The sequence below is a fragment of the Crinia signifera genome, chromosome 6 (assembly GCF_055691185.1).
Source record: "Crinia signifera chromosome 6, ASM5569118v1, whole genome shotgun sequence".
Classification (NCBI taxonomy): domain Eukaryota; kingdom Metazoa; phylum Chordata; class Amphibia; order Anura; family Myobatrachidae; genus Crinia; species Crinia signifera.
In genome coordinates this window covers 14790177-14817889 of record NC_139222.1, presented here as the reverse complement: position 1 = coordinate 14817889, position 27713 = coordinate 14790177, and the positions used below count along the sequence as shown (strand labels likewise).

The following is a 27713-nucleotide window of genomic DNA, read 5'->3' as shown; positions in this document are numbered from 1 at the left end:
TCCTGAAACCTGCACTTACTGTTATTATTTCTGAACATCACGTATTTACTTTTGGTCTAATTAAGAGACAACCACATAATATCCACTTTTGTTTATTCTCTTTCTGAACTTCACGACCTATGAATTGACACCTGTTTGAGAAACGACCCCACCACACCGAAAAGAGAAGTCTGAAAGTATTATAAATTGAGAGTATACCACTTGTGCTAGCAATGTATATGTTACGCCATAACAAAATATACATTGGGGGTGCAGTGGCGGCGGTAACATATACATTGCTGGCCTGCGAAAAATGTAAGGCATGGCTTTGTGGGACAGGGGACTTTGCACTCCGTAATGCCTATTATACCACATACCTTAATGCCCATTACACATTATGCCACACACCGTAATGCCCATTACACATTGTGCTACACACTGTAATGGCCATTATGCATTATACCACATACCTTAATGCCCATTATACAATTATGCCATGTACCCTAATGCCCATTATACAATTATGCCACATACGGTAATGCCCATTACGCATTATACCACACACGTTATTCCCATTACACATATGCCACACACTGTAATGCCCATTACACATATGCCACACACCGTAATGCCAATTACATATAACACTACTCAAATGGAGTAAACAAAATTGTCTACTATTAAACACCAATAACACCAATGAGATGGTGATAGATTTTAGGCGAACTTGTGGTAGGCCAGTATATCCCATATTTATGGAGGGCACGCCTATTGAGGAGGTGGAGTTTTTTAAATTCTTAGGTCTGTATATTTCTGGTGATTTAACCTGGTCTCTAAACTGCACTACTATGATTAAGAAGGCCCAACAACGCCTCTTCTTTTTAAGAAGACTTAAGGCCGTATGTTCTGAAATATGCTAATTCGATTGTATACGGGAATCGTGGAGAGTGTTCTAACGTACGGGATTGTAGTATGGTTTGGGAACTACTGTAGCAGAGCAGGCCGCGTTAGTGATAAAAACTGCAAGTACAATTATTGGGGTGTCTGTACCGCGCACCCGTGACCTGTATAATAACAGAATGTTAAAGAAAGCAAATTGTATCTGATCGTAGCAGATCCCAGTCATCCGAATTATGAGGTTTTTTATATTTTGCCATCCAAAAAAAACTGTTCTGCAGTAACTTTTTTCCAACTGCTGTTCGCATGCTAAATGACACAGATTTTTACTATATTTCTGTGTAATTTTGATTTAGCAATTTTGACTATACCAGAACACTAGATTGTATACAGTATAGTCAGTATTGAGCTGCCTACCCAGTCTATTATTACTTGCATCGGTGCTGCTGTATAACACTGAGTTCTGTGCTAACTTTCCATATGATTCTGACTATATAGATAAAACTGTAAGCACAAATCGCACTGTGTATGCACCGGAAGAGTCGTTTTTCTAGACCTTTGAAATAAGGAGCTGTAGTGAAACGCGTCAGGTGTGCAATGACCAACTTGCTACATTGTTTCTGCGCTTGGACCAGTATCTGGACACATAATGATGATGATGGAACCATAGAGACTGCAGAAACTACTCCTGATTCAGGTTATTGGCAATTATCTCTCCACTGTGACTAGTGAACATTTGTCTATAAAGACATTTATCTCTCCTCCAGCGATTTCCATGGGAACGCCCATTGAAAACACTGAGCGTTCCCATGGGGAGTCCCCCGGCCCGCCACCCCATGCCCGCAATGTTGGGAGTGTGCACCCTGCGAATAGTTTGTTTGCCATGGACGCACCCAGAAATGTGTCTGCGCATTGTTCAGTCGCAAAACAACGGCCCTGAAAAAGGTCCAAAGTGAGAGGAGCGTGAGATCCAGTGGCTGAGGATTAGACACCTGGTCACCGTGACCATGACTGTCAGTAAGGCTTTTCAGGAATCCATATGTGTCTATTCCCCACACTGAGAAATCCACAAACCTAAAAGCTGCAACATTTTATATACACAAGTTTGGGGAATAAATTGGAGGAGTAGCACCCTGGGTGCTAAATGAACGTAACCCAAACACGCAGGTATATACAATACATTCCTTTTCTCTATGAAGCCCAACATTTCCTTTTTTTTTTTTTACTGCCAGTAACCGTCACTTTAAAATCACTTTCTCAATTATTGATGCTAATGATCATTCAAAAGACAGAAATAAAGAATATATAACCACACGAGTGTGTTGAAATTCTTTTTGGATATTCAATCGTGCAAGTTATAATCATAAAAAATGATTGTGATAAATTGATGGGCGTACCCCACTCACTAGAAACTGTGGGAAATGTCAAACTGGAATGGTGGTGGAAGGGAAATCCTGGGTACTTGGGTATTATCACGGCAGCCATCGTGTCGCATCGTATACCACTAATTAAGGTATACGATGGGACCCAATTTCAGGGTTTTAAGAGCCGACTATACAATTTTTATATTGCATCGCATGCCATTATAATGGCATGTGATGCGACGCGATCATAGCCGATTTCACATTGTACAGCCACCATGATGGCTGATTCCTATGTTAAATGCACCCCCACCCTGATGGGTGATTACTATGTTAAATGCCCCACCATTGTTAACGCCACCCCACTATCAATGCCATCCCGAAGAGTGGCAAGCGCAGCGAGCCTGCGAGGGGCAGTGGTATGCGTCTTCCGACCTTTTCATACCCCCACTATCCACGTCGGCGTGGAGATGATTTCATATAGTGTGGCGAGCCAGAAGCGTGGCGAATGCACGCGGAATACAGGTGAAGTAATCCGCGTCCGCTCGCCACACTATCTAAAGTCATCTGCACGCCGCCGTGGATAGTGGGGGTATGAAAAGGTCGGAGGATGCGTACCGCCGCCCCTCGCGGGCTTGCTGCGCTTCGGGTTCGAGTTGATAGTGGGGTGGTGTTTACTATGTCAAATGCCCCCACCCCCCCATTGTTATCACCCATCAGGGTCTGGGGGTGCATTTAACATGGGAATCAGCCATCAGGGTGGCTGTACAATTAAAAATCGGGTCGCATTGCATGCGATATGACCGATTTTTTGTAGTACAATGCCGTACGATGGAAATTGTGGGCGCCGTGATAATACACAAGTACCAAATCTGTAAAGGTTTCTTCACGTGGCTCTGAAAAGTGCAGTCTTTGCTGTTACTTTTTGTGTGTTCTACCAATAGAGCAGTAGAGGTGCCAAGATGTCGTAAGTATAAGAGGAAAAAGTATAAATCAGCCAATGTGTAGCATCCTACATATGACAACTGTGACCAACCAAAACAAGTAAAATATATTTTTTGTCAGGCATATAAAGTTACCTTTTCACATCTGGATTTATGAGGATGAGCGCACCATTACTCACAGGGATGTAAATGTTGAAGAACCTGTAAAGGTTTCTTTTGATGTGAATCTTGAAAAGGTGTAGTCCTCCCGGTCATTCCCCCATGTCATGCATGTCCAAACTATGGCCCTCCAGTTGCTGTGAAACTACAAGTCCCATCATGCCTTGCCACAGTTTGGCTTATAGGCAGGGCCGCTCTAGGCACAAGAGAAGTTGGTGTGGAAATACTAGATTCCCACCAGATGGCGCTGTCACACTCAAACAAAATATTTTTCCCCTTAATAAAACACTTTAGAGATGTATTTGCACTTTTGATTTTTTAATAATAATAAACCATGGTATACATAATAAAATAAGAAATGCGCATTTTACATATAAATATTACACTCAAATAAGACATACAAGACAAACGACATTTAACATATAAAGGGCTTGACACGGGCTGGCTATGAGGCTTTTAGGCTGCATAAGTTGCTTTATGAGACAATATGTGCTATGAGCAAATAGTTACCAGTCCACAGTGTATGGTCCCACTTGTGTCTCAGGGTACATGGTCCAGATCCTATATCCGAGCAAGAACTGCCAAATGTATTGTAGTGGATGTCCACTCCCTTGTTGGAGGGGTTCAGCTCCAGGTACTGGTACCGTCCCTTTTTAGACTTGTTTAATCCCAATTGGGATATTTGTAATCCACAGTGGTAATGGCTGGCAATGGTCTGGGCAGAGCAGGCTCCAGAACGCGTTTCTCCGCCTCTATTTCGTTCAGCGGCTTCCTCAGCTGGATGCTCTGCCTCTCTGTCTGCCGGATTTTATACAGTGTACTTTCGCGGGCTTCCGCGACTTCCGCATTCAGCGTGTCGCGCCTCGTTTTCACCTAGTGCTGTTTTCGCGGACTTCCGCGACTTCCGCATTCTGCGTGTCGCGCCTCATTTCCGCTAGTACTTCCTGTTGATTAGCACCATCTCCTATTAATTTCACTGATCTACGTAACTTCCGCCTTTCGCGGGTCACGCCTCGTTTTGGGAACCATTATGGCGGCCATCTCTTTCAGTAGCTTCCGCATTTTGCGGGTCACATCTCGTCCTTCTTTTTGCCACAGATCATGTGACGGGTCTTATTTGCATACCTTATAGCGGCCATTTCCTTGTTGTTACGACCAGCAGCGGTCTCCCTGGAAACGGTATTCTGTCATATACACAGCCCGGCGGCCATTTTTTTGGGTGGTTATTATTGTGCTGTTAGTCTTCATTAGCGTATATATCCCTTATTAGCTCCCTCCGGCGCCATCTTGTCGGTTTGATAGGATGTTAGCAGCCATTGTTTTATATTGTAGGGATCCTTTTTGTATTTCAATATAACCATGTAGACCAATTTTTACCACATACATATGCATTCTTTATTTCATATTATAAACGTATTATTTTACATCTTTTGTCTCATTCTTTGATTTTACAAATACATTATTCAGCCTCTTTTGCCTCTTTCTTAGCCGCTCAGCCCAAAACCTATTTGCTCATTTTTGTCTCATGCCTTCATATCAGCCTCGTGTCTAGCCATACAACAAATATTTCATACCATAAATAATATTATTAATAACAATATTTAAAAAATATATATAAAAAAGATACAATAGTACATAAGGTAGTAGTGTCATAGTTGTTGCTATCCCAGCATTTACCATTCCTGATATTTTCAATACTTATGACCGTCAATGATATCAGTGACATATGGGTGCTTTATTATTTTTACTAGGGGATCACAAATCCACACTTATTTATATTATATTACATCCCATATGTCCTTGCATCACTGTGATCACAATATTATACTCTCCTTACTTAACACATTGTTGCTATCACATCATTAACGTTTCATGGTCTTCTTAATAATGTATCAATTAATATCAAATAGTATCAATTACATCAGGGGATCTTATTATATTGTTATTATTATTCTATTCTCAAAGTGGAGGATCAAATATCCACATTTATTATACACTCTACCCCACATGTCATTCCATCAGTCCTTTATCATTAATTTATTATATTACTTTTCCTAAGGATCGGACTCTGTCAATATCACCCCATATGAGGAATGGGAGACTGGAGCTCTAGGGCTAGGGTGGAGACATGGCTAAGATACTCTCCCCATGTTCTCCACACCTAGTAAAACATCAAAAAGAAACGGAAAGAAGAAGAGAGAAAGTAATAACTCAATTAATTGGCCCCCTGTCTGATAAAGTTCAGATCCTAATATAGGAACCTGGCCCCATCTTTATTTGTTATTATATACCGTTCATCTCTATTGTATCGTTCAGGCCATGCGGGGTTAAAGTTCTTAGACAGAATATCCAGTATGCCTCCTTTCTACATAACTGGGTATATCTGTCTCCCCCCCTAGCTGTATATTTCACATGTTCAATCCCCACCATTGTGATGTTCCTCATTTCACCTTTCTGGCAATTCGACATATGTTTATATAAACTGTTATTTCTAGACATTCCTATAATTTGTCTTCTGTGTTCCATGAACCTTACATGTAGGTTCCTTATGGTTCTTCCGACGTATTGAAGCCCGCAGCCGCAGGTCAATACGTATACCACATATTCTGTTTTACAGTTTATAAAATTCCTAATTGGGAATATTTCATTAGTTACAAAGGATCTGAAGTTTGTATATTTCCTGTCCAAATTTTTACAGGAGAGACATTTCTCCTTACCACATACGTGGTAACCATCTGGTTTTTCTGGTAACCAAGATGGTTTGGACCCTTTGTTGTTCTTTTTATCTTTATACATGCTAGGGGCCAATTTACTCTTTACGTTCTTTGACTTCCTAAAGACTACCATGTTATTGATGTTAATCTCTGGTTTAATATACTCATCCAATTCAAGAAGATGCAGATTCTTTTTGACAATCTTTTTTATTTTATTAGCCTGTGTATTAAATTGTGTTACGAAGAAGGCCCCACCCTCCCTCCCTTGTTGTTTTTGTTCTTGTTTTCGTGGGTTGGGTTTTAGTAGATCCTCCCTCCCCATCTTTTCTACTGCTTCCAGGGATTCTCTTAACAATTTATCAGGATATCCCTGTTCAGAAAATGCATTATATATATTTTCACTTTGGGTCCTGAAGGCAATGTGTGATGAACAGTTCCTTTTTATACGCATAAATTGACTTTTGGGGATATTATTTTTCCATTTTATGTAATGATCACTACCATAGTTCAGGTAGCGATTTTGGTCGACACTCTTTACATATGTCTCCGTGGTTACAATCCCCTCCTTGACAGTGAGAGCGATATCCAGAAAGTTTACCTTCTCACTGTGAAATGTGCTGGTGAATTTGAGACCAAATAAATTAGTGTTTAAACTATTTGTGAAACGATACAATAGAGATGAACGGTATATAATAACAAATAAAGATGGGGCCAGGTTCCTATATTAGGATCTGAACTTTATCAGACAGGGGGCCAATTAATTGAGTTATTACTTTCTCTCTTCTTCTTTCCGTTTCTTTTTGATGTTTTACTAGGTGTGGAGAACATGGGGAGAGTATCTTAGCCATGTCTCCACCCTAGCCCTAGAGCTCCAGTCTCCCATTCCTCATATGGGGTGATATTGACAGAGTCCGATCCTTAGGAAAAGTAATATAATAAATTAATGATAAAGGACTGATGGAATGACATGTGGGGTAGAGTGTATAATAAATGTGGATATTTGATCCTCCACTTTGAGAATAGAATAATAATAACAATATAATAAGATCCCCTGATGTAATTGATACTATTTGATATTAATTGATACATTATTAAGAAGACCATGAAACGTTAATGATGTGATAGCAACAATGTGTTAAGTAAGGAGAGTATAATATTGTGATCACAGTGATGCAAGGACATATGGGATGTAATATAATATAAATAAGTGTGGATTTGTGATCCCCTAGTAAAAATAATAAAGCACCCATATGTCACTGATATCATTGACGGTCATAAGTATTGAAAATATCAGGAATGGTAAATGCTGGGATAGCAACAACTATGACACTACTACCTTATGTACTATTGTATCTTTTTTATATATATTTTTTAAATATTGTTATTAATAATATTATTTATGGTATGAAATATTTGTTGTATGGCTAGACACGAGGCTGATATGAAGGCATGAGACAATAAATGAGCAAATAGGTTTTGGGCTGAGCGGCTAAGAAAGAGGCAAAAGAGGCTGAATAATGTATTTGTAAAATCAAAGAATGAGACAAAAGATGTAAAATAATACGTTTATAATATGAAATAAAGAATGCATATGTATGTGGTAAAAATTGGTCTACATGGTTATATTGAAATACAAAAAGGATCCCTACAATATAAAACAATGGCTGCTAACATCCTATCAAACCGACAAGATGGCGCCGGAGGGAGCTAATAAGGGATATATACGCTAATGAAGACTAACAGCACAATAATAACCACCCAAAAAAAAAATGGCCGCCGGGCAGTGTATATGACAGAATACCGTTTCCAGGGAGACCGCTGCTGGTCGTAACAACAAGGAAATGGCCGCTATAAGGTATGCAAATAAGACCCGTCACATGATCTGTGGCAAAAAGAAGGACGAGATGTGACCCGCAAAATGCGGAAGCTACTGAAAGAGATGGCCGCCATAATGGTTCCCAAAACGAGGCGTGACCCGCGAAAGGCGGAAGTTACGTAGATCAGTGAAATTAATAGGAGATGGTGCTAATCAACAGGAAGTACTAGCGGAAATGAGGCGCGACACGCAGAATGCGGAAGTCGCGGAAGTCCGCGAAAACAGTACTAGGTGAAAACGAGGCGCGACACGCTGAATGCGGAAGTCGCGGAAGCCCGCGAAAGTACACTGTATAAAATCCGGCAGACAGAGAGGCAGAGCATCCAGCTGAGGAAGCCGCTGAACGAAATAGAGGCGGAGAAACGCGTTCTGGAGCCTGCTCTGCCCAGACCATTGCCAGCCATTACCACTGTGGATTACAAATATCCCAATTGGGATTAAACAAGTCTAAAAAGGGACGGTACCAGTACCTGGAGCTGAACCCCTCCAACAAGGGAGTGGACATCCACTACAATACATTTGGCAGTTCTTGCTCGGATATAGGATCTGGACCATGTACCCTGAGACACAAGTGGGACCATACACTGTGGACTGGTAACTATTTGCTCATAGCACATATTGTCTCATAAAGCAACTTATGCAGCCTAAAAGCCTCATAGCCAGCCCGTGTCAAGCCCTTTATATGTTAAATGTCGTTTGTCTTGTATGTCTTATTTGAGTGTAATATTTATATGTAAAATGCGCATTTCTTATTTTATTATGTATACCATGGTTTATTATTATTAAAAAATCAAAAGTGCAAATACATCTCTAAAGTGTTTTATTAAGGGGAAAAATATTTTGTTTGAGTGTGACAGCGCCATCTGGTGGGAATCTAGTATTTCCACACCAACTTCTCTTTTGTCTGCTATCCAGAGAAAACACGTACTCTCTGTGAAGGTGGCAGCAGCCACACTCAAAGAACTGTAGTATAAACTATAAATTACATTGTTGTTGTCTTTTAAAAAATAGAAGTGTTTATGGTAGTAAGTCCACCAGTACAAATCAGCCAGCGCTACTGAGTGAGCATTCACTCTTTCTTCCTTCCCCGCTCTAGGCACACTGGAGGGCGGTAATGAGCTGCCTGGAGGAGTAGCAGCAGGAGGAAGGGTTCTGACTCCCACCGGTGCCAAGGAGCGCAGGAGGAAAGCACCGTCCTGGGAGCAGGTGAGTGAGCCTACCCCCGCCTCTGGAGCCCGCACTGACCCCCCTGGAGCTGCAGCCATCGCCGCATTCCTAACCACCCCACCCAGTTGGAGGCAGATGCGGCCGCATCTCCCTCTCACCCGGAGCTTCCCCGACCAACAATGTATGTGATGAGGATCTCACATCTATTATGAAAAAAAATGGAAATGCAAATCTTAAAGGAAAATAGATGTTGGTGGGAAGTCTGTACATTAGAACAGTATTTGTCCGAAAATCGAAGTCCTCTAAAGGAATGAAATTTCAAAAACTCCCACCCATGGTGATTTAAAAAAAGATTGGGACCAAATACTAAATCAGTGCTCCGTTAGATTAATGGGCCTAATCATTAAAAAACATAAAAGAAATCTCACTCAGTACAATGATATCACTCAATTAAAAAAAGTATTAGACCCCTTTAAAAATCTTGAGGATTTTAAAGAAATGGAGACAGAGATAGTAAGGAAATTGAACAAAGATACACTAGAATTAAAAGACAAAAAATACGGTACTTGTTTCCTAGCGCGGCGCCCCCGATATTCAGTTGTATGGCATTGTATCGCATTGCATGCCATATGCCCGCATGCCAGGGCCGGCGCTACCCGCTCAGCACAGCCTGCAAAGCAGGTAGGCGCCGGCCCTTGAAGGCGCTTCCTCTGAGCCAAGACTGTAGCTGCCTGTCCCTGTCAAAGTATATGACAGGTAGAGGTGCCGGCAGCAGATCCGGGCGCTGGACACGGGGACAATTAAATAAATGCTGGCTCCGGCGCAGCACCTTTGGCCGCCTGCTGACTGCCGCTCAACTTGCGCTGCTGAATGACGCTGCCCTCCTCCTGCCCGACATCATCATGAGCGTGTAGGAGATAAGAGCAGCGCTGGCAGTCGGTCAGGTGTTTTTTGGGGCTGGAGCAGGTTGACAGTGCAGGGCACACTACGGGAGCCGGGACACAGTCAGGGAGGTCACGCTGGCAGGAAACAAAGGTGCGTAACACAGGAGCAATGTTATATAATAGACACTGCATTAACACCCAGAATTCATTAGAATTGGTTGAGATAGAGAAGTGTCTCTTAGAGTTTATGCATAGACTTCATTCTGTGAGTGCCACTGCCGCCTCTGTGTTAATACAGTATATTAAGTTTGAAGGGCGAGGGCCCCTAACAAACTCTACTGATAGAGGAAAGTGTCAATGACTTGATTTTTGATTGTGTGTATATATGTTTGTATATGTATAGAATTCATTGTGCAATATACCAGCGACGAGCGGTGGTGGCTGTGAGCAGAAAGGCACCATCACAGTCACCACCGTGCACCCTCGCTCCTGGCTGCTGCTGACATCCCACCACCCCCTCCTGGCGGCCGCCGTGAAGAAAACAACAGCAGCACCCCTACGAGCATTATGTGTAACCTTCATCACTCTGCATTACTCACGCTGGAAACTATGTATAAGTGGTATACTGTGGGCATTTTGTATAAGACATATTACTGTGGGCATTATATGTAAAAGGCACTACTATTAGAATTTTATATAAGGGGCACTACTGTGTGGCATAATGTGTTTTACACACATTATGCCACACAGTAGTGCCCCTTATATAAAATTCTAATAGTGCCTTTTACATATAATGCCCACAGTAATATGTCTTATACAAAATGCCTGAAGTAACATAAATTATGGGCTCTACTGTGTTTCGTAATGGGAACAAGGGAAACTGATGTGTGACATAATATGAATCAGTGGCACTACATGTGAATAACATTGTGCTACTGTGTGGTGTAATTTTAGACATAATTTCTTTATTTGTGGCATGTGCATCTAGCGTGCGCTCTTTTATAAGGTATGGGAGGGAGGCAGGGCCGGCGCCACCACTAGGCAGGACTAGGCATTTGCCTTGGGTGCCGGCCACTGGAGGGCGGTACTGAGCCACCGAGGTACCATAGAGAGGTACCAGAAAGTGGGGAGCAGGTGACTCTGTAATCCTCCCTCACGTTAATCAATGCTGCCCCCCCGCGCCGCCCACTCTCTGCTGGGGGGATTTCAGCGCGGCAGTATAGCCCGCACCCCCCCCCCCGTGCCGCATCGCATCCCCTCAGTGCCGCATGGCCCCCCCTGTACAGCATTACCGTCCGCACCCCCCCCCCCGCAGGCGGCGGGCGGTGCGGGGGGGGCTTTTGCTTGCGGCGGGCGGTGCGGGGGGGCTTTTGCTTGGGGCGGGCGGAGGGCTTGCACCGGCCCTGGAGGGAGGGCGCAAATTTAGAGTTTGCAGGGAGGCGCTGAACACCCTAGCACCGGCCCTGCCGCATGCAATGCGATATTAAATTGTATAAGCACCCTAATGGGTTTTTTCAATGTTAAATGGCCCCCTTATAAGATTTTCAATTGTATAAGCACCTTAATGGGTGCTTACAATGTTAAATGCACCCCCGCTATCACAACGGTAGGCGTACTCTGACCTTTTCATACCCCCACTATCCACGTCGGGGTGGAGTAGATGTTATATAGTGTGGCGAGCGCAGCGAGCCACCGAGGTCGAAGCATGGCGAGCCCCGCGAGGGGACGCATATTACTTTACATGTATTCCGCGCCCCCTTACGGGGCTCGCAGCGCTCGCCACGCTTCGGGCTCGGTGGCTCGCTGCGCTCGCCACACTATCTAATATTATCTCCACGCCGACGTGGATGGTGGGGGTATGAAAAGGTCGGAGGACGCGTACCCCCGCCCCTCGCGGGCTCGCCGCGCTACGGGTTGGCGTTGATAGTGGGGGTGCTTTTAACATTGTAAGCACCCTTTACAGTGATTATACAATTAATAATCTTAGAGGGGGGCCATTTAACATTAAAAGCACCCATTAGGGTGCTTATAAAATTTAAAATCGCATTGTTTGCCATATACAATGGTATACAATTTTAAATTGTATAACATCAGGTGCCCATTGCTTCGCATCGCATACCATTGTAAGGCTTATGGTATGCGATGCGATGGGCGCCGTGCTTGGAAACAAGTACCAAAAATACCAGTGGGATATTTTTGGGTCTAAAGAACCTGATAATATCCAAACTGAAATCAATCACTCAATAGAGAAGGGAATAATTACAAATGCCCCAAGAAATATAAAGAATCAAAAACCATCCAAAAAAAAGAGGTAAAATTATTTTTTTTTAAACTGGAGAAAATATAGAAAATAGGGTGATTGTTTCCATTGGTTGAACCCTCATAGAACCAAAAAAAACAGACCCACGAATCTCCCTACACTAAATACCCCAATTTTGAAAGGTATAAAAATAGGAATTGTTTTGAACAGTTAAGGAGAGAATCTCCTATGAACTCTCCTTTTTTAGAATACACACCAAGAACAAGTTGGAGAAGAGACTTTTAGCTAATATAAGGAAAACAAAGAGAGGAAAGATGAGGAAAGACAAATAAGAGAAGTAGGAATAGAAGAAAAAATGGTAATGACAAAATAAATGAAATACCTGTACCAGAATTTTTTTTAACTTAAGTAAAAAAACTTCTTACTGGGGATGAAGAAAAGGTACTAAAAAGAGGCCTAAAATATTGTCCAACCAGTCAAATAGGCAGTTTTGAATTTTATGTAGAGCTACAGAAATACATAAGGAAGCTGACAGTTAAAAAAAAATGTAAGTAAAGAGGATACAGATTAAGAAGAAATCAGTGGTCCCTCTGGTCCTAAATTCCGTACGAAATCCACTTTTTACCCCACCTACCAGAAGGGGGCTTTTCTTGACTGCTTTAATAAAGTAGTATTGGATGAGGTGAAACAAACACTACAAAAAGAAAATTGAAAATCATAATTTAACCAAAAAGAGTGGCAAGATTTAGAATATCTTAAAAAACAGATAAAGGTGGAGAGGTTGTCATTATGGATTTAGAGGACTATATAGGCAAAATTGAAAAACAACTTGGTGATGGTAAAAACCTATGGGAAATTAAAAACAGACCCATTGGGCAATATAACCAAAACTTTACTATTTTTGGCAACAAAAGCATTAGAAAATAATGTAATTACGAAAGCATAGTTTGAGTTTTTGAATCTAAAACACCCGTCTATGCCAACGATCTATGTCCTGCCTAAAATCCATAAGGACCCCCTTCACCCCCGGTAGACTCTCCAGGACAAACCGTATCACATCAAACTTTTCAGCATTGGTAGACCAATATCTACATCCTCTAGTGAAAGAAACGAAAGCTTATCTCAAAGTTTCCAATGAATTGCTAGAATAATTAAATGGTATCATATGGAGAGAAAACTTTTTACTATGGTTACTGCAGACGTCTCAACATTGTATACCATCATACAGGAAGAACAGGGGATCAAAGTGGTAAATCATTTCCTAAACACAACAGATTATTCAAGTGAACTTAAAGTGAACTTAAAGTATAATCACGGTGCCCATTATGTAGTTTGCGTAGTGGTGTATCGAGAATACCAATACACCACTATGCTGGCTACGTAAATTACATAACTTGTTCTGGAACTGTGAAAATACATAATGCTCTATATCCCCACTATCCACGTCATACCCCCACTATCCACGTGGGCGTGGAGTTAATGTTATAAAGTGTGGTGAGCCCCAAAGCGTGGCGAGGGGATGCAAATGCACCACACTTTGGGCTCGCTGCGCTCGCCACACTTTATAAATTTAACTCCACGCCCACGTGGATAGTGGGGGTATGACGTGGATAGTGGGGGAAATGTGTGTTGTGTGTGTGTGTTGTGCTTTATTGAAAAAAGTTGGTTTTTATTGAGAAAAAATAGACGTGGTACATCGTGGTCATTTACATTGCACAATTATTGAAGATGTAATTCTTCACACTTGACGAACATGTAGGTGCAATCACAGCCATCAAATATCCTCGCATTATTGTATAATCTATGCAAGAGTATCTGCACGTGTACATACATGAAAACCTTTATTATGAATTTCACCCCCCCCTATAGAATAAAACTTAAACTAAAAAATAAAAATAAAAAAAAATTTAAAACATACCCAAACATTAACATCAACCCACTAAACATAACGTATGGTAACTCTAGCTGGATGCCTTCTTACGCCAATACCTCTCGCGCTGTTCAGAATATTATCTTACACATTGCTGCCTTACTGCACGTCCGCCCGGCCTTCAAATGCTAGGCCCTCTACTCGCTTAGCTGATGGCCTTCTATGTATGGTACGGGGAATCCATCCATTTCGACCAAATTTTGTCAAATTTAGCACTGGCTTGCCTACTCATATAGACATATTGCTCATGAGCAATGGTGGAGTTTACAAGCGCACGGAAGGCAGAGAATTCAGGACCATTGGCAGCCATCCATGAGCGGGCAATAATGACCTTGGCCAAAGCACATACATTTATAACATACAGTAGTTCCGCTCGAAGCAGAGCCCCCTCCTCGGCAGCTCCCAACACACACAGCTTTGGTGTTAATAATACGGAGGCAATGCCCGTTGAGACTAAAGCTTGATGCACCCTAAGCCAAAATTCCCCAACCAGCGGGCATTCCCATAAAAGATGCCAGAAAGTACCCACCCCGGACAAGCACCTGAGACATGTAGAGGAAGAGCGAGCCCCAAATCTAGCCAGTCGCACCGGCGTCAGATATGTTCGGTGTAAAATAAATAATTGTATTTGCTGAAATCTAATACTAGTAGTAGCAAGTTTAGGTAATTCCCTAGCGGTTATCCAGTCATAGTCGTCCATGGGGCCCAGGTCACGCACCCATTGATCCTTGAGTTCAGTAAGGGGATCTAAATGATGATTAAACAGCAGTAGGGAATAGGTTAGAGAGACTGTTTTTCAGTCGCTGAGAGTAATCATAAAGGACCTAATGGGGGAAGTAGATAGGGTGGGAGGGGAGTCTTTAAATTGTACCTGCAAGGCGTGCCTTAATTGTAAGTACCGAAAGAAATAGGGTTGTGGCAGATTGAACTCCTCTTTTAGTTGTTGAAAAGATTTTAGCACCCCATTCAAATACAGTTGACCCAGCGCTATAACTCCCTTGGAGGCCCATAATCGCTTCCCTGTAATGGTTCGCAATTCAGACAAAAGAGTAGAGTGCCAGAGGGATGTCTCCGGATCAATATCTGAAAAGCCAACAAGGGTCTGGGCTACCTGCCATATTTTAACCGCCTGAGTCAATATAGGGGGACTATGAGGAGGTAATTTGGCCCCCAATAGCAATTGTATCGGAGTACATCCAGGGACACAGTGTCTGACAAATGCAGCATGTAACGCGTCCACATTGGTATCCTGGACCCACCGCCTAAGATGTGCGAGCTGTGCAGCGCAGTAATAAAACCAAAAGTGTGGTAAAGCCAAGCCACCAGCAACTCTAGGCCTAGTAAGTGTATCCAATTTAATCCTGGGACGTTTATTGGCCCATATTAGTGAACTCAACATACTGTTCAGCTTTCTAAAAAAGGCAATGCTGAAGGACATATAGGAGCTTTGGCAGGACCACCATCTTTATCAAATTGACCCTCCCAGTAACTGTAAGGGGTAGCCTAGTCCAGGGGCCAGATTTATCCTTGATAAACATTAAAATTGGAGCAAGGTTGAGAGGTATAAAATTTGAGGAATTGCTAGTAATAATAATACCTAAATATTTAAATTGGGGGACCCAGCATAGAGGGAGAGGGATTACTGGGCATGTCGGGGATGCATCCCTCAGTGGCATAATAGCCGACTTGCCCCAATTAATAGAAAGGCCTGAATAGGTACCAAATTCAGTAAAAGTAGACAGGACTATGGGCATCGCAGTTCTATAGTCTTTTAAGAAAAGAAGGACATCATCAGCATATAGTGCTATAGTATCTGTCCTTGTGTCTAGTGTCAATCCCACAATTCCTGGGTGGTTGCGTATCAAGCATGCCAATGGTTCAATAGCAAGGGCAAATAGTGTAGGGGATAGGGGACAGCCCTGTCTCGTGCCCCTAGCCAAGGGAAAGGAAGGGGAAACAAACCCATTTACTGCAATTCTAGCTCTGGGTTGGTAATACAACAATTGTACCCACTAAACAAAAGATGGGCCGAAACCCATACTCCTCAAGACCTCCCACAAAAAGGGCCACTCCACCGAATCGAACGCCTTAGCGGCATCTAGTGAAACTAGGACTGAATCGCCCCCCTCTGAGTGAGAAGCCTGGAGATGAGTATACACCCGCCTAAGATTGATAGCTGTCGACATACCTGGCATAAAGCCCGTTTGGTCAGGGTGTATAATGGAAGTAATAATAGAGCTTAGTCGGTTTGCCAGGACCTTAGTCAGTATTTTAGCATCAGTAGGGATCAGGGAGATTGGCCTATAGGAGTCTGGAAGTCTAGGATCCTTACCAGGTTTGGGCAGCACGACAATGATGGCCTCAGACATCGAAGAGGGAAAGACTCCCTCCTCAAACAATTGGTGAAAAAGAGTAAGTAATCTAGGTGCAAGGACCTTGCTGTGTTTTTTGTATAGCTCAATTGGGATGCCATCATTGCCGGGCGCCTTGCCTCCCGGAGAGGCCTTGAGGGCCCCCTCCACCTCCTCCAATGTAATTGGTGCATCTAAAAAATCTCGGGCCTCCGAGGTCAGCTGCGGTAAGCGGGCAGATTGCACAATGGTCTGCAGGGCCGCCTGTGTACAGGTTAGCCTGGATTCATACAGGGTCATGTAGAATGACATAAAAAACGGTCGCTATGTCCGGGGTAGTAACCACTATGTTACCTCCAGTATCTAATAGTTCCATAACTGTCGTCCCGGGTCTATCTGCATGGACTAAATGTGCAAGGAAGCTACCTGGTCGGTCAGAGTGTAAAAAATATTTATGGGAATTAAATAACAGTCTGCGTATGTTGCGATCAGATTGATGCTGTAGCCAGTGAGACTGGGCAGCAAGCCAGCGTGCCCTAGAGTCCTCCGAGCCATCCAGCAAGTACCGGGATTCCAAGGAGCGGCACTCAGCCTCCAATTCTTCCTCCTTATTTCTACTAAAAGCCTTCAAGGCCGCCACGCGTTTCATCAAAGTGCCCCTCATAAAAGCCTTGAAAGCGTCCCACACCACAGCCACTGAGGCAGAGCCCACATTTTCCCTAAAGTAACCCTCCCACGGGGCTTCTAGTTCCAAGCCCGCCCCCATTTGTAATAGCCACGCCGGGTGCAGCTTCCAAAAAACCTGACCCCGCTGGCACTCCATATCAACTCGCAGAGACAACGGGGAGTGATCTGACACCCCTCTGGATTCATAGTGGACATCCTGTCTCTTTGGGAACAGGGAGGGGGAAACCAGTGCTAGATCTATCCTAGAGAAGGAGTTATGGGATTTGGAAAAACATGAGAATTGCCTGTCTTGAGGATGTGCTAATCGCCAAGCATCCACAAGACCTAAATTATTAACAAAGGAAGCAAATACCGTAGGGCCCGACACTGTGGCAGGTCCCTGGTTCTCCCTCCACCTATCAAGGGAATAGTCCATCACATTATTAAAGTCCCCGAGGCAAATAACAGGGGTGTCAGGGGATAGGGCTATGAAGGCAGCAGCCTTCTTCAGAGTTTCGTAGGAGAAGGGAGGGGGGACATACATGGCTAGTATAAGGAATGGCCTAGAGTGCAGTTTACAAGCAATAAAGACATATCGGCCCTATGGGTCAGAGGTCACAGATTCCAACACAAAGGGCACAGACTTCTTGATTAAGACGGATACTCCCCGGGAGTGAGTGGTGTGGGAGGCATGATAGGCCCATCCTATCCATGGCTTACGAAGCGAGAGAAGCCTGTTACCCTCCAGATGTGTCTCCACAAGGCAGACCACATCTGACTTATATTGCCACAGTAGTTTAAACACCAGAGAGCGCTTAATCCTGTCATTCAATCCGCGGACATTCCACGTTAAACATGTGAGGTGAGACATTTTGCAGTTCAAATGACAGTGACTCGGAGCAACAGCATAGCCAGCATATTGACCAGGCATATAACACCCAGCAGGCAGCGCAAAAACAATACTCTAATTCGTCAGCAGCAGAGAATATAGTACGTATATCAGCACATCCAGAAAACAAAGACAAAAACATAATAAGGCAAACAAACATCCCCGCCCATCCACCCCACATACCATCCCAACCACGGTACACTTTGTCCAAAACAAGAACTAAACTAGAAGGGCAGGGTTATACTAACCCTCCCACTTCCCTATAGAGAACCTAACAACACTAACAAATAGCCCGTCAGTTCCAAAAGTTGGAGGCAATCTATGTACCAGCCACCAAAGCAAGGGGGCTCCCCAGTCCCAATTAGCTAGGAGTTACGTACCTCCCTTCCCACAACCCCTCCCCCCCAACAATCCAAGCGTGACATATGTAATCAATTTGCATAGACAGTTATTCAAGACATCATATATGTAGCGATCAAAAAACATAGGTCATAGATATTGAAAAAGAAAGGCAAAAACACTGATTATGAGAAAAACACCCCACAGAAATATAACCACTCTCTATCTCCCCCCCCCCCCCCCCCCCCAAAAAAAATAGGATTTATGCTCCGGAGTCCCAGTAGCAATGTCCCGTATCAGAGCCCACATGTTGCAGCCGTGACTTCCAGGCACAGCGTCCGCGGATATATGCCGCAAACACTTAGTCAAGATTTAAACCCGGGACAGTCACTCTGGAGCCACCTGCCTGACCGAAGGTGCATAGCGGTCTAGCCATGCAGCAGCCTCCCTTAATTGGCGCAAACTGCGCCCTATCCTTCTGTACCTCCGCTGCAAAGTCCGGGAAGGCAGATATCCGCACGCCATTCCGCATCAGCGGACCTTTAGTGCGACCCAGCTGCAAAATAGCGTCCATGTCTTTATAGTGTAACAGCTTAGCAATGAATGTGTGGGGTTGTGCACCAGGGGGCAAGGGGCGAGATGGGACCCTGTGGGCCCGCTCCACAGCAAAGTGAGGGGGAAAAGAGTCTCTGCCATAAGTCTCCGTCAGCCAGGCCTCCAAGAAGGCCTCTGGAGCAGCACCCTCCTCCCTCTCCGACAGCCCAACAAAACGGATATTATTCCTGCGTAGACGCCCCTCCATATCCAGAAGTTTATTCTGTATGGTCGCTACTTGGCCATTCAGTGTAGACACGTTGTCCTTGAGCGGGCCAAAAGAGTCCTCAATGGTGGAGACACGGGTCTCAACTTTACCCACTCGCTCTCGGATTCGCTGCACATCGTGGCGCAGTAATGATAAATCACTCTGCACCTGACCTATCTGGTCAGTAAGCCGTTTTTCAGTGCCAGCAATGGCCTCCAAAACTTGTTGTAGTGAGATAGGAGGGGGTGAGGTAGTCTCAGAGGCATTATCTGAGGAGGAGGTACCCTGCTGGGGCTGCACAGGCTCCGGCGAGGCCGAAGAAGTCTGGGTTGCGGAGCCACGGGCATATTTTTCCAGTTTAGCAGCAGCAGCCTGCTGTGCCTTCCTCATTTTGCTTTTAATGTTATTTATTGCTTTGCTTAATTTTTTTTATTTTTTTATTGTGGCGGTCAGGGAGCCACAATGACAGGCAGGGGATGCCAGGGTACTCTGCGTAGTCCTTGCAGGGAGCACCACCGCAGTCACTGGCCAGCAGCAAGGAGGGGGAGACCCAATATCCCAGGCAGTCCAGCAAGAACTTAGGGCTGACAGTGAGGGGGGGGGAGAGAGAGGACCCTCATCACCCCCGACCTCCAGGCAGTCTAGCAAAATCTATTTATATTTGGCTGCCGGGCTCTGGCGCAGCCAGGGGAGCAGAGCCAGCACAGGGCCGCAGGCGGGACCCCAAGCGCAGCCGACTCACCCACCTCGCCAGGCTCCGAACCCCCCAGGGAGAAGCAGCAGGGGAGTGTACTTCAGCTCCTCCTCGCCTGCCGCCGGGAGTCCCCCGGTGTTTCAGCCGCGTGTCCAGGCGCCGGCCACTGGATATGCCGCAGGAGCGGGTTCAGGGGTCGGGCTCCACACAGCGCCCCCCGGAAGTAGGCCGCAGTCCACCGTGCGGCCGCCCAGCGACACCCGCCCGCCGGGAGAGTGGTAGGGGACGGTCGCCAGCAGCCCAGGACGCGATGTCACGGCAGGTGAGGGGCAGCGGCAGCCTAGGAAGGGGCACATGTGTGTAGTTTCAGGATGAAGGACCGGGGAGCACAGAGACCTGCTGCCTACGTCCTCGCCGCCGTGGCCACGCCCCTCGTGTGTTGTGCTTTATACTTACCCTCCTCCAGCCCGGCCACCTCGTCCATCATGATCTCCGCTGACTCCCCACGATCCACTTATGCATGGTCACTCCCCGGCGGCAGCATTCAGTCCCCCTTCTCTGGCTGTCACTCCCTGGCACCAGCGTTCAGTACCCCTCCTCCGGCACTCTCAGCGTACAATGGGCCTTATTTTGGTTTATTCTTTCTGACAAAATCCTTCTTAGATGGACAAAACCAGGTGCACTGCAGGGGGGGCAGATGTAACATGTGCAGATAGAAATAGATTTGATGATTTTTTGGTGATTCTGTGCAGGGTAAATACTGGCTGCTTTATTTTAACACTGCAATACAGATCTCACTTTGAAGTAAAACCCCACCCAAATCTAATTAGATCTGCACAAGTAACATCTGCCCCACCTGCAGTGCACATGGTTTTGTCCATTTAAGAAGGATTTTGTCTGAAAGAGTGAACTCGAATAAGGCCCAATGTACGCAATTAGCTGGGGGAGCAGGAAAACCATGTGATGCTCCCCATAGCGGCAGTACGCTGAGTTACGTACATTGCTTGCGCCAGGGGGGTGACTGCCGGGAGAGGGGGACTAAATGCTGCCTCCGGGGAGTGGATCGCGGGGATCGTGATGGAGGAGGGACGTGGTATCCGGGCCGGAGGAGATTAGGTATAAAGCACAACACACACAACTGTATTATCACGGCACCGGCTACGCTGACAACGTACCTTAGGCTACATTGAAAACGTAGCGTAGCTGGGCCCCGTGATAATACACAAGTACCTAAAGAATTTATTTTGGACAGTATCTGATTAATTCTTCAGAATAATTACTTCTTTAACAGACATTACTACATACAACGTATAGGGACCGCCATATGTTTAACGGACATTACTACATACAACGTATAGGAACCGCCAAACATTGCACCTAGCTACGCAAATCGTTTCATGTGATACTGGGTCACCAAATCCGTATGGCATGGAGAGGAGTTGGAGGCAAGCCTGGTGCTCTGACGTTGTTTCATTGACGACATCCTCTTTGTTTGGGAGGATGACCTCGAAAAATGAGGCTCATTCAGTTAAACCCTAAATAACAATAATTTCAATATTCAATTAACATACACTCAAAGTAATCAACAAGTCGTATTTCTTGATTTATGTCTATATATTAAGGATGTTTTTTTAAACACTAAAGTTTATAGTTTGATAGAGGTCACAAGCCAGCACCATCCGAACTGGTTAAATAGTTTACCTTTTAGCCAACTATTGAGAGTAAAATTGGGAGACATAACCAGTGTGCGAGTTACAACCTAAGCGGGGATGAATTGGGTAATTCAGTACTCGAAAAGGATCTAGGAGTCCAAATAGACAACAAACTGGGGTGTAGAGCTCAATGTAATATAGCAACAAAAAAGGCCAACAAAACTCTATTAAAAGGGGCATGGAAACTAGGAATTCAAAAGTAATTATGCCTCTGTACAAATCATTGGTTAGACCGCACCTCGAATATGGAGTACAATTCTGGGCTCCGCACTATAAAAAGGACATCATAGAATTAGAGAAAATCCAAAGAAGAGCAACAAAGCTTATTAGGGGAATGGAGAATTTAAGCTACGGGCAGTGGTGTAGCTAGGTACCACGGTGCCTGGAGCAAGAGCATGTTTCGCCCCCCCCCCCCCAATTTGTAGTAGGTGGCACCCCCCTATTTGTAGTAGGTGGGATACCCCCCCCCCCCTAGGCAGACATATTAGACATATTCAGAATCTGAGGGGGGGTTGGGGGATCTGAATATGTGACATGTCTGCTTATGGGGGTGTTGAGCTGGAAGGGGATCTGACTTGTAACAGTGAGTCTAATGCAGACATGCAGTAACAGTCACAGACCCCCCCCCCCCCACACACACACACACACACACCCATAAGCAGGCATGTGTCACATATTCACAGATCCCCTCCAGCACAGCCTAGGCAGATCATGCAGTGAAATTTACTCCCCCACGCCTGCCAGTGTATGGATCAATAATTATGCCCAGGTATACAGTGACAGACCAGTGCTGGCTGCCCCAGCCCCCACTCACTTCAGAAAGCCTGTCCACAACGCTGCTGTTGTGCTCTTCGGTCTCTCTCCCCTCTCAGGCTGTAGTTTCACTTTCGACATCAGCCTGAGAGGTGCTCCCCCTGCCTGCCAGCGGCTGTATCTCTACCTCAGGCAGCCGCAGCAGCAGGGAGAAGGAAGACAGAGCAGGGAGCTGTCTCGCCGCGCAGACTGATGCCGGGCACAGCGGGGAACGGGCGAGCAGGGCGGGGGAGCCGGCGGCAGAGCTCCGGCGCCAACATGTCACCTGGCGCCGGAGCTCTGCCGCCGGCTCCCCCGCCCTGCTCGCCCGTTCCCCGCTGGTGCTCCGCCGGCTCCACCCTAGCTACGCCTCTGGCTACGGGGAGAGATTAAGCAAGCTGGGACTATTTACACTAGAGAAGAGACGTTTAAGGGGGGGACATGCTCAACATGTACAAATACTGTATATCAGGGGCCAATATAAGGAACTGCTATTCACCTTTTTTTCTGCTAGAAAGGAATTTAGGACGCGAGGGCACGAGTTTAGATTAGAAGAAAAAAAAGATTTTGTTCATCTAGAAGAAAAAATTTATTTACAGTCAGAACAGTCAAACTTTGGAACTCTCTTCCTGGAGAAGTTGTGTCGGCAGACACTATAAATACGTTTAAAATAAGGTTGGATAAACATTTATTGGTTAAAAACATCCACGGGTACGAATAAGTAACATAATCTGTCTTTAAAATATCAGAACATACTATACAAGGGATTAGCTACTATAAACATAGGTTGAACTAGATGGACGCAAGTCTTTATTCAGCCTCACCTACTATGTAACTATGTAAAATGGAATCGCACGGAAACATCAGTGTACCAAGAACAAACTGAAGAAATGAAGGCCCATTTTCTGAAAAAAGGGTACTCTAAAAACGTATTAGATACAGCCAAAGAAAAGGTTGACAAAATAGATAGAACTGAACTAATATCCACCAAAGTAAAAGAAGAAAAAAATAATGAAAGGGTACAATGGTCTTTTATTAGTAAATATCATAATCAGTATAAAGAGGTAGAGGATATCTTCAGAAGGAATTGGAAGATCCTTAAATGCGCGGTACTGCACATGCGCAGAACCCATTTTGGGGGCTGCCGCGCATTTGTGCAGAGAGAGGCATCCCGGAGGGAGGGAACACCTCCCAGTCGGATGCCTTGAGTGACTGGCAGGTCGGACTTCCAATAGGAAGTCACTGCCAGTCACAGTGAAGCCAGAGCAGTCTCCCAGACTGCATCTGGCTTTACTTTAAGCAGAGACAGTGGCAGATTTTACCTGGGGGGGCTGCAGCCCATAGGTAGAAACCGCCACTGATTAACTCCGATCTATGTGCGTGCAATATATGAAAATAAAACTCTACTCTTCATATATACAGTATTGCACTATGTCTCCTTTCTGTTTGAGTTCCAAATCTTAAACTATTTTATCCAGCTGTATAGATTATTGTTCAAAGGACTTCATTATTCAGCCACTTTTATGTGCGTTGTCGCATGTTATTAAGTTTTTTGCCAGTGGGTGGCACTCATTTTCTGTGTTGGTATAGGCATAGTGTTGACCAATGTAATCGGTGTGCCTGGGTATAGTGATCAGTATGTAACAGGGGTGTGATATCGGTGTGTATCAGGGGTGTGATGTTGGTGTGACCTGTGTACAGTGATCAGTAAGTAACAGGGGTGTGATGTTAGTGTGTGACCTGTAGGAGACACGCAGAGACTGAATACATGATATATATGTGATTATCCTGGGAATACAGAGGACGGGGACATCTCTCTGGGGTATCTCTGTTACTGGCCCCATCTGTAGGAGACACGCAGTGACTGAGGACATGGTATATATGTGATTATCCTGGGAATACAGAGGACGGGGACATCTCTCTGGGGTATCTCTGTTACTGGGCCCATCTGTAGGAGACACGCAGTGACTGAGGACACTGTATATATGTGATTATCCTGGGAATACAGAGGATGGGGACATCTCTCTGGGGTATTCCTGTTACTGGGCCCATCTGTAGGAGACACACAGTGACTGAGGACATGGTATATATGTGATTATCCTGGGAATACAGAGGACGGGGACATCTCTCTGGGGTATCTCTGTTACTGTGCCCATCTGTAGGAGACACGCAGTGACTGAGGACATTGTATATATGTGATTATCCTGGGAATACAGAGGACGGGGACATCTCTCTGGGGTATCTGTGTTACTGGACCCATCTGTAGGAGACACACAGTGACTGAGGACACGGTATATATGTGATTATCCTGGGAATACAGAGGACGGGGACATCTCTCTGGGGTATCTCTGTTACTGGGCCCATCTGTAGGAGATACGCAGTGACTGAGGATATGGTATATATGTGATTATCCTGGGAATACAGAGGACGGGGACATCTCTCTGGGGTATTCCTGTTACTGGGCTCATCTGTAGGAGATACGCAGCGACTGAGGACATGGTATATATGTGATTATCCTGGGAATACAGAGGACGGGGACATCTCTCTGGGGTATCTCTGTTACTGGGCCCATCTGTAGGAGACACGCAGCGACTGAGGACATTGTATATATGTGATTATCCTGGGAATACAGAAGACGGGGACATCTCTCTGGGGTATTCCTGTTATTGGGCCCATCTGTAGGAGACACACAGTGACTGAGGACATGGTATATATGTGATTATCCTGGGAATACAGAAGACGGGGACATCTCTCTGGGGTATTCCTTTTACTGGGCCCATCTGTAGGAGACACACAGTGACTGAGCACATGGTATATATGTGATTATCCTGGGAATACAGAGGACGGGGACATCTCTCTGGGGTATCTGTGTTACTGGGCCCATCTGTTGGAGACACACAGTGACTGAGGACATGGTATATATGTGATTATCCTGGGAATACAGAGGACGGGGACATCTCTCTGGGGTATCTCTGTTACTGGGCCCATCTGTAGGAGACACGCAGTGACTGAGGACATGGTATATATGTGATTATCCTGGGAATACAGAGGACGGGGACATCTCTCTGGGGTATCTCTGTTACTGGGCCCATCTGTAGGAGACACGCAGTGACTGAGGACATGGTATATATGTGATTATCCTGGGAATACAGAGGACGGGGACATCTCTCTGAGGTATCTCTGTTACTGGTCCCATCTGTAGGAGACACGCAGTGACTGAGGACATTGTATATATGTGATTATCCTGGGAATACAGAGGACGGGGACATCTCTCTGGGGTATCTCTGTTACTGGGCCCATCTGTAGGAGACACTCAGTGACTGAGGACATGGTATATATGTGATTATCCTGGGAATACAGAGGGCGGGGACATCTCTCTGGGGGATCTCTGTTACTGGGCCCATCTGTAGGAGACACGCAGTGACTGAGGACATGGTATATATGCAGGGGCGTAACTAAGTTTTTAGCGCCCCCCCGCCGGATGGTTTTTCGGCGCCCCCCCCTCGAACTCCCCCACCCCCCGCCGCTGCCGCCCGCCCGCCACCCCCCCCCCCCACCTAACCTGACCCCCCCTTCTTACACTTACCTGTCCCCGCAGTCTGCATCTCGCCCGGCTCTCTGCCGGGACCTGCCTGACGTCACGGTCCCGGCCGGCTCCTGCTGCTGCAATGAAAACTGACTCTTAGAAAATGGCTGCCCCCATACTGCAGACAGAAAACTGTCTGCAGTATGGGGGCAGCCATTTTATAATAGTCAGTTTTCATTGCAGCAGGAGCCGGCCGGGACCGTGACGTCAGGCAGGTCCCGGCAGAGAGCCGGGCGAGACGAAGACCACAGGTAACTATACCTCCGCAGCCCCCCGGCGGCGCCCCCAATTTCTCTGCGCCCCCCCCGCCACCGCGGGGGCTGCGGAGGTATAGTTACGCCACTGTATATATGTGATTATCCTGGGAATACAGAGGACGGGGACATCTCTCTGGGGTTTCTCTGTTACTGGGCCCATCTGTAGGAGACACACAGTGACTGAGGACATGGTATATATGTGATTATCCTGGGAATACAGAGGACGGGGACATCTCTCTGGGGTATCTGTTACTGGTCCCATCTGTAGGAGACACGCAGTGACTGAGGACATGGTATATATGTGATTATCCTGAGAATACAGAGGACGGGGACATCTCTCTGGGGTATCTCTGTTACTGGCCCATCTGTAGGAGACACGCAGTGACTGAGGACATGGTATATTTGTGATTATCCTGGGAATACAGAGGACGGGGGACATCTCTCTGGGGTATCCCTGTTACTGGCCCCATCTGTAGGAGACACGCAGTGACTGAGGACATGGTATATATGTGATTATCCTGGAAATACAGAGGACAGGGACATCTCTCTGGGGTATCTCTGTTACTGGTCCATCTGTAGGAGACATACAGTGACTGAGGACATGGTATATATGTGATTATCCTGGAAATACAGAGGACAGGGACATCTCTCTGGGGTATCTCTGTTACTGGTCCATCTGTAGGAGACATACAGTGACTGAGGACATGGTATATATGTGATTATCCTGGGAATACAGAGGACGGGGACATCTCTCTGGGGTATCTCTGTTACTAGACCCATCTGTAGGTGACACACACTAACGGAATACATTGTATATATGTGATTATATAGGGGGCCCCCATACCTTCTTTCCCCTATATAATAAATGTCTCCTCTTACCCAGTGTTGTGAGGGGCCGGTGATTCTCCATCATCACGTCCTTGTACAGACCCCTGTGTTCCTCTATATACTCCTCCTCCTGCATGGAGAGACAGACAGTGACACCTGACACACACAATGATACATACTATAGAAGAACCTCACAGGTTACCCGGACCCTCTCTTAGTGTTATATTATAGAATGTGAATAAGAAGAGGTGATAACTACTACCACGGTGTATACAGCCCAAATTACAGAACGCTGGAGGTATACAGGGCACTGGCCAGGTGTAAATATAAAACAGAAACTTTTATTAACAACTATTATATAAATCCCCACAAAACAACCCATAAAATGGCAAATATTAGTAATAAAACCTAAAGGAAGAAATAACACAGCACTATATGATGTCACCATATGTGGAAGCTCTGCACCTAATTCCACCACTTGGTAGTGAATAAACTCCTCCCCTAAACATGACCTGCACGTATGTATGTCACATGACATATAGAGCATTAAGGTTTTCTTGATGGTGAGCTTTTCTGTTCTTATGTTAACCTGATGTACCTTGATATCCACAGCTCGGTGTTGGTGA

General features: G+C 45.3%; 1 protein-coding gene across 5 annotated transcripts in view; it reads right to left on the bottom strand.

Moving 5' to 3' along the window:
• The window catches only part of LOC146010004 (uncharacterized), a 107018-nt gene extending 79738 nt beyond the window's left edge, over window positions 1–27280 (bottom strand). For 2 of the 5 annotated variants that reach the window (XM_083150754.1, XM_083150757.1), the window contains exon 1: window positions 27139–27279. In XM_083150754.1, coding sequence (XP_083006880.1) covers window positions 27139–27223 — 85 coding nt within the window. In that variant the 5' untranslated portion in view covers window positions 27224–27279. Of the gene's footprint in view, window positions 1–27138 lie in introns of all 5 variants that reach the window. The other 3 variants (XM_083150756.1, XM_083150752.1, XM_083150755.1) reach the window with 3 other exon arrangements.
• Window positions 27281–27713: the final 433 nt, after the last annotated feature.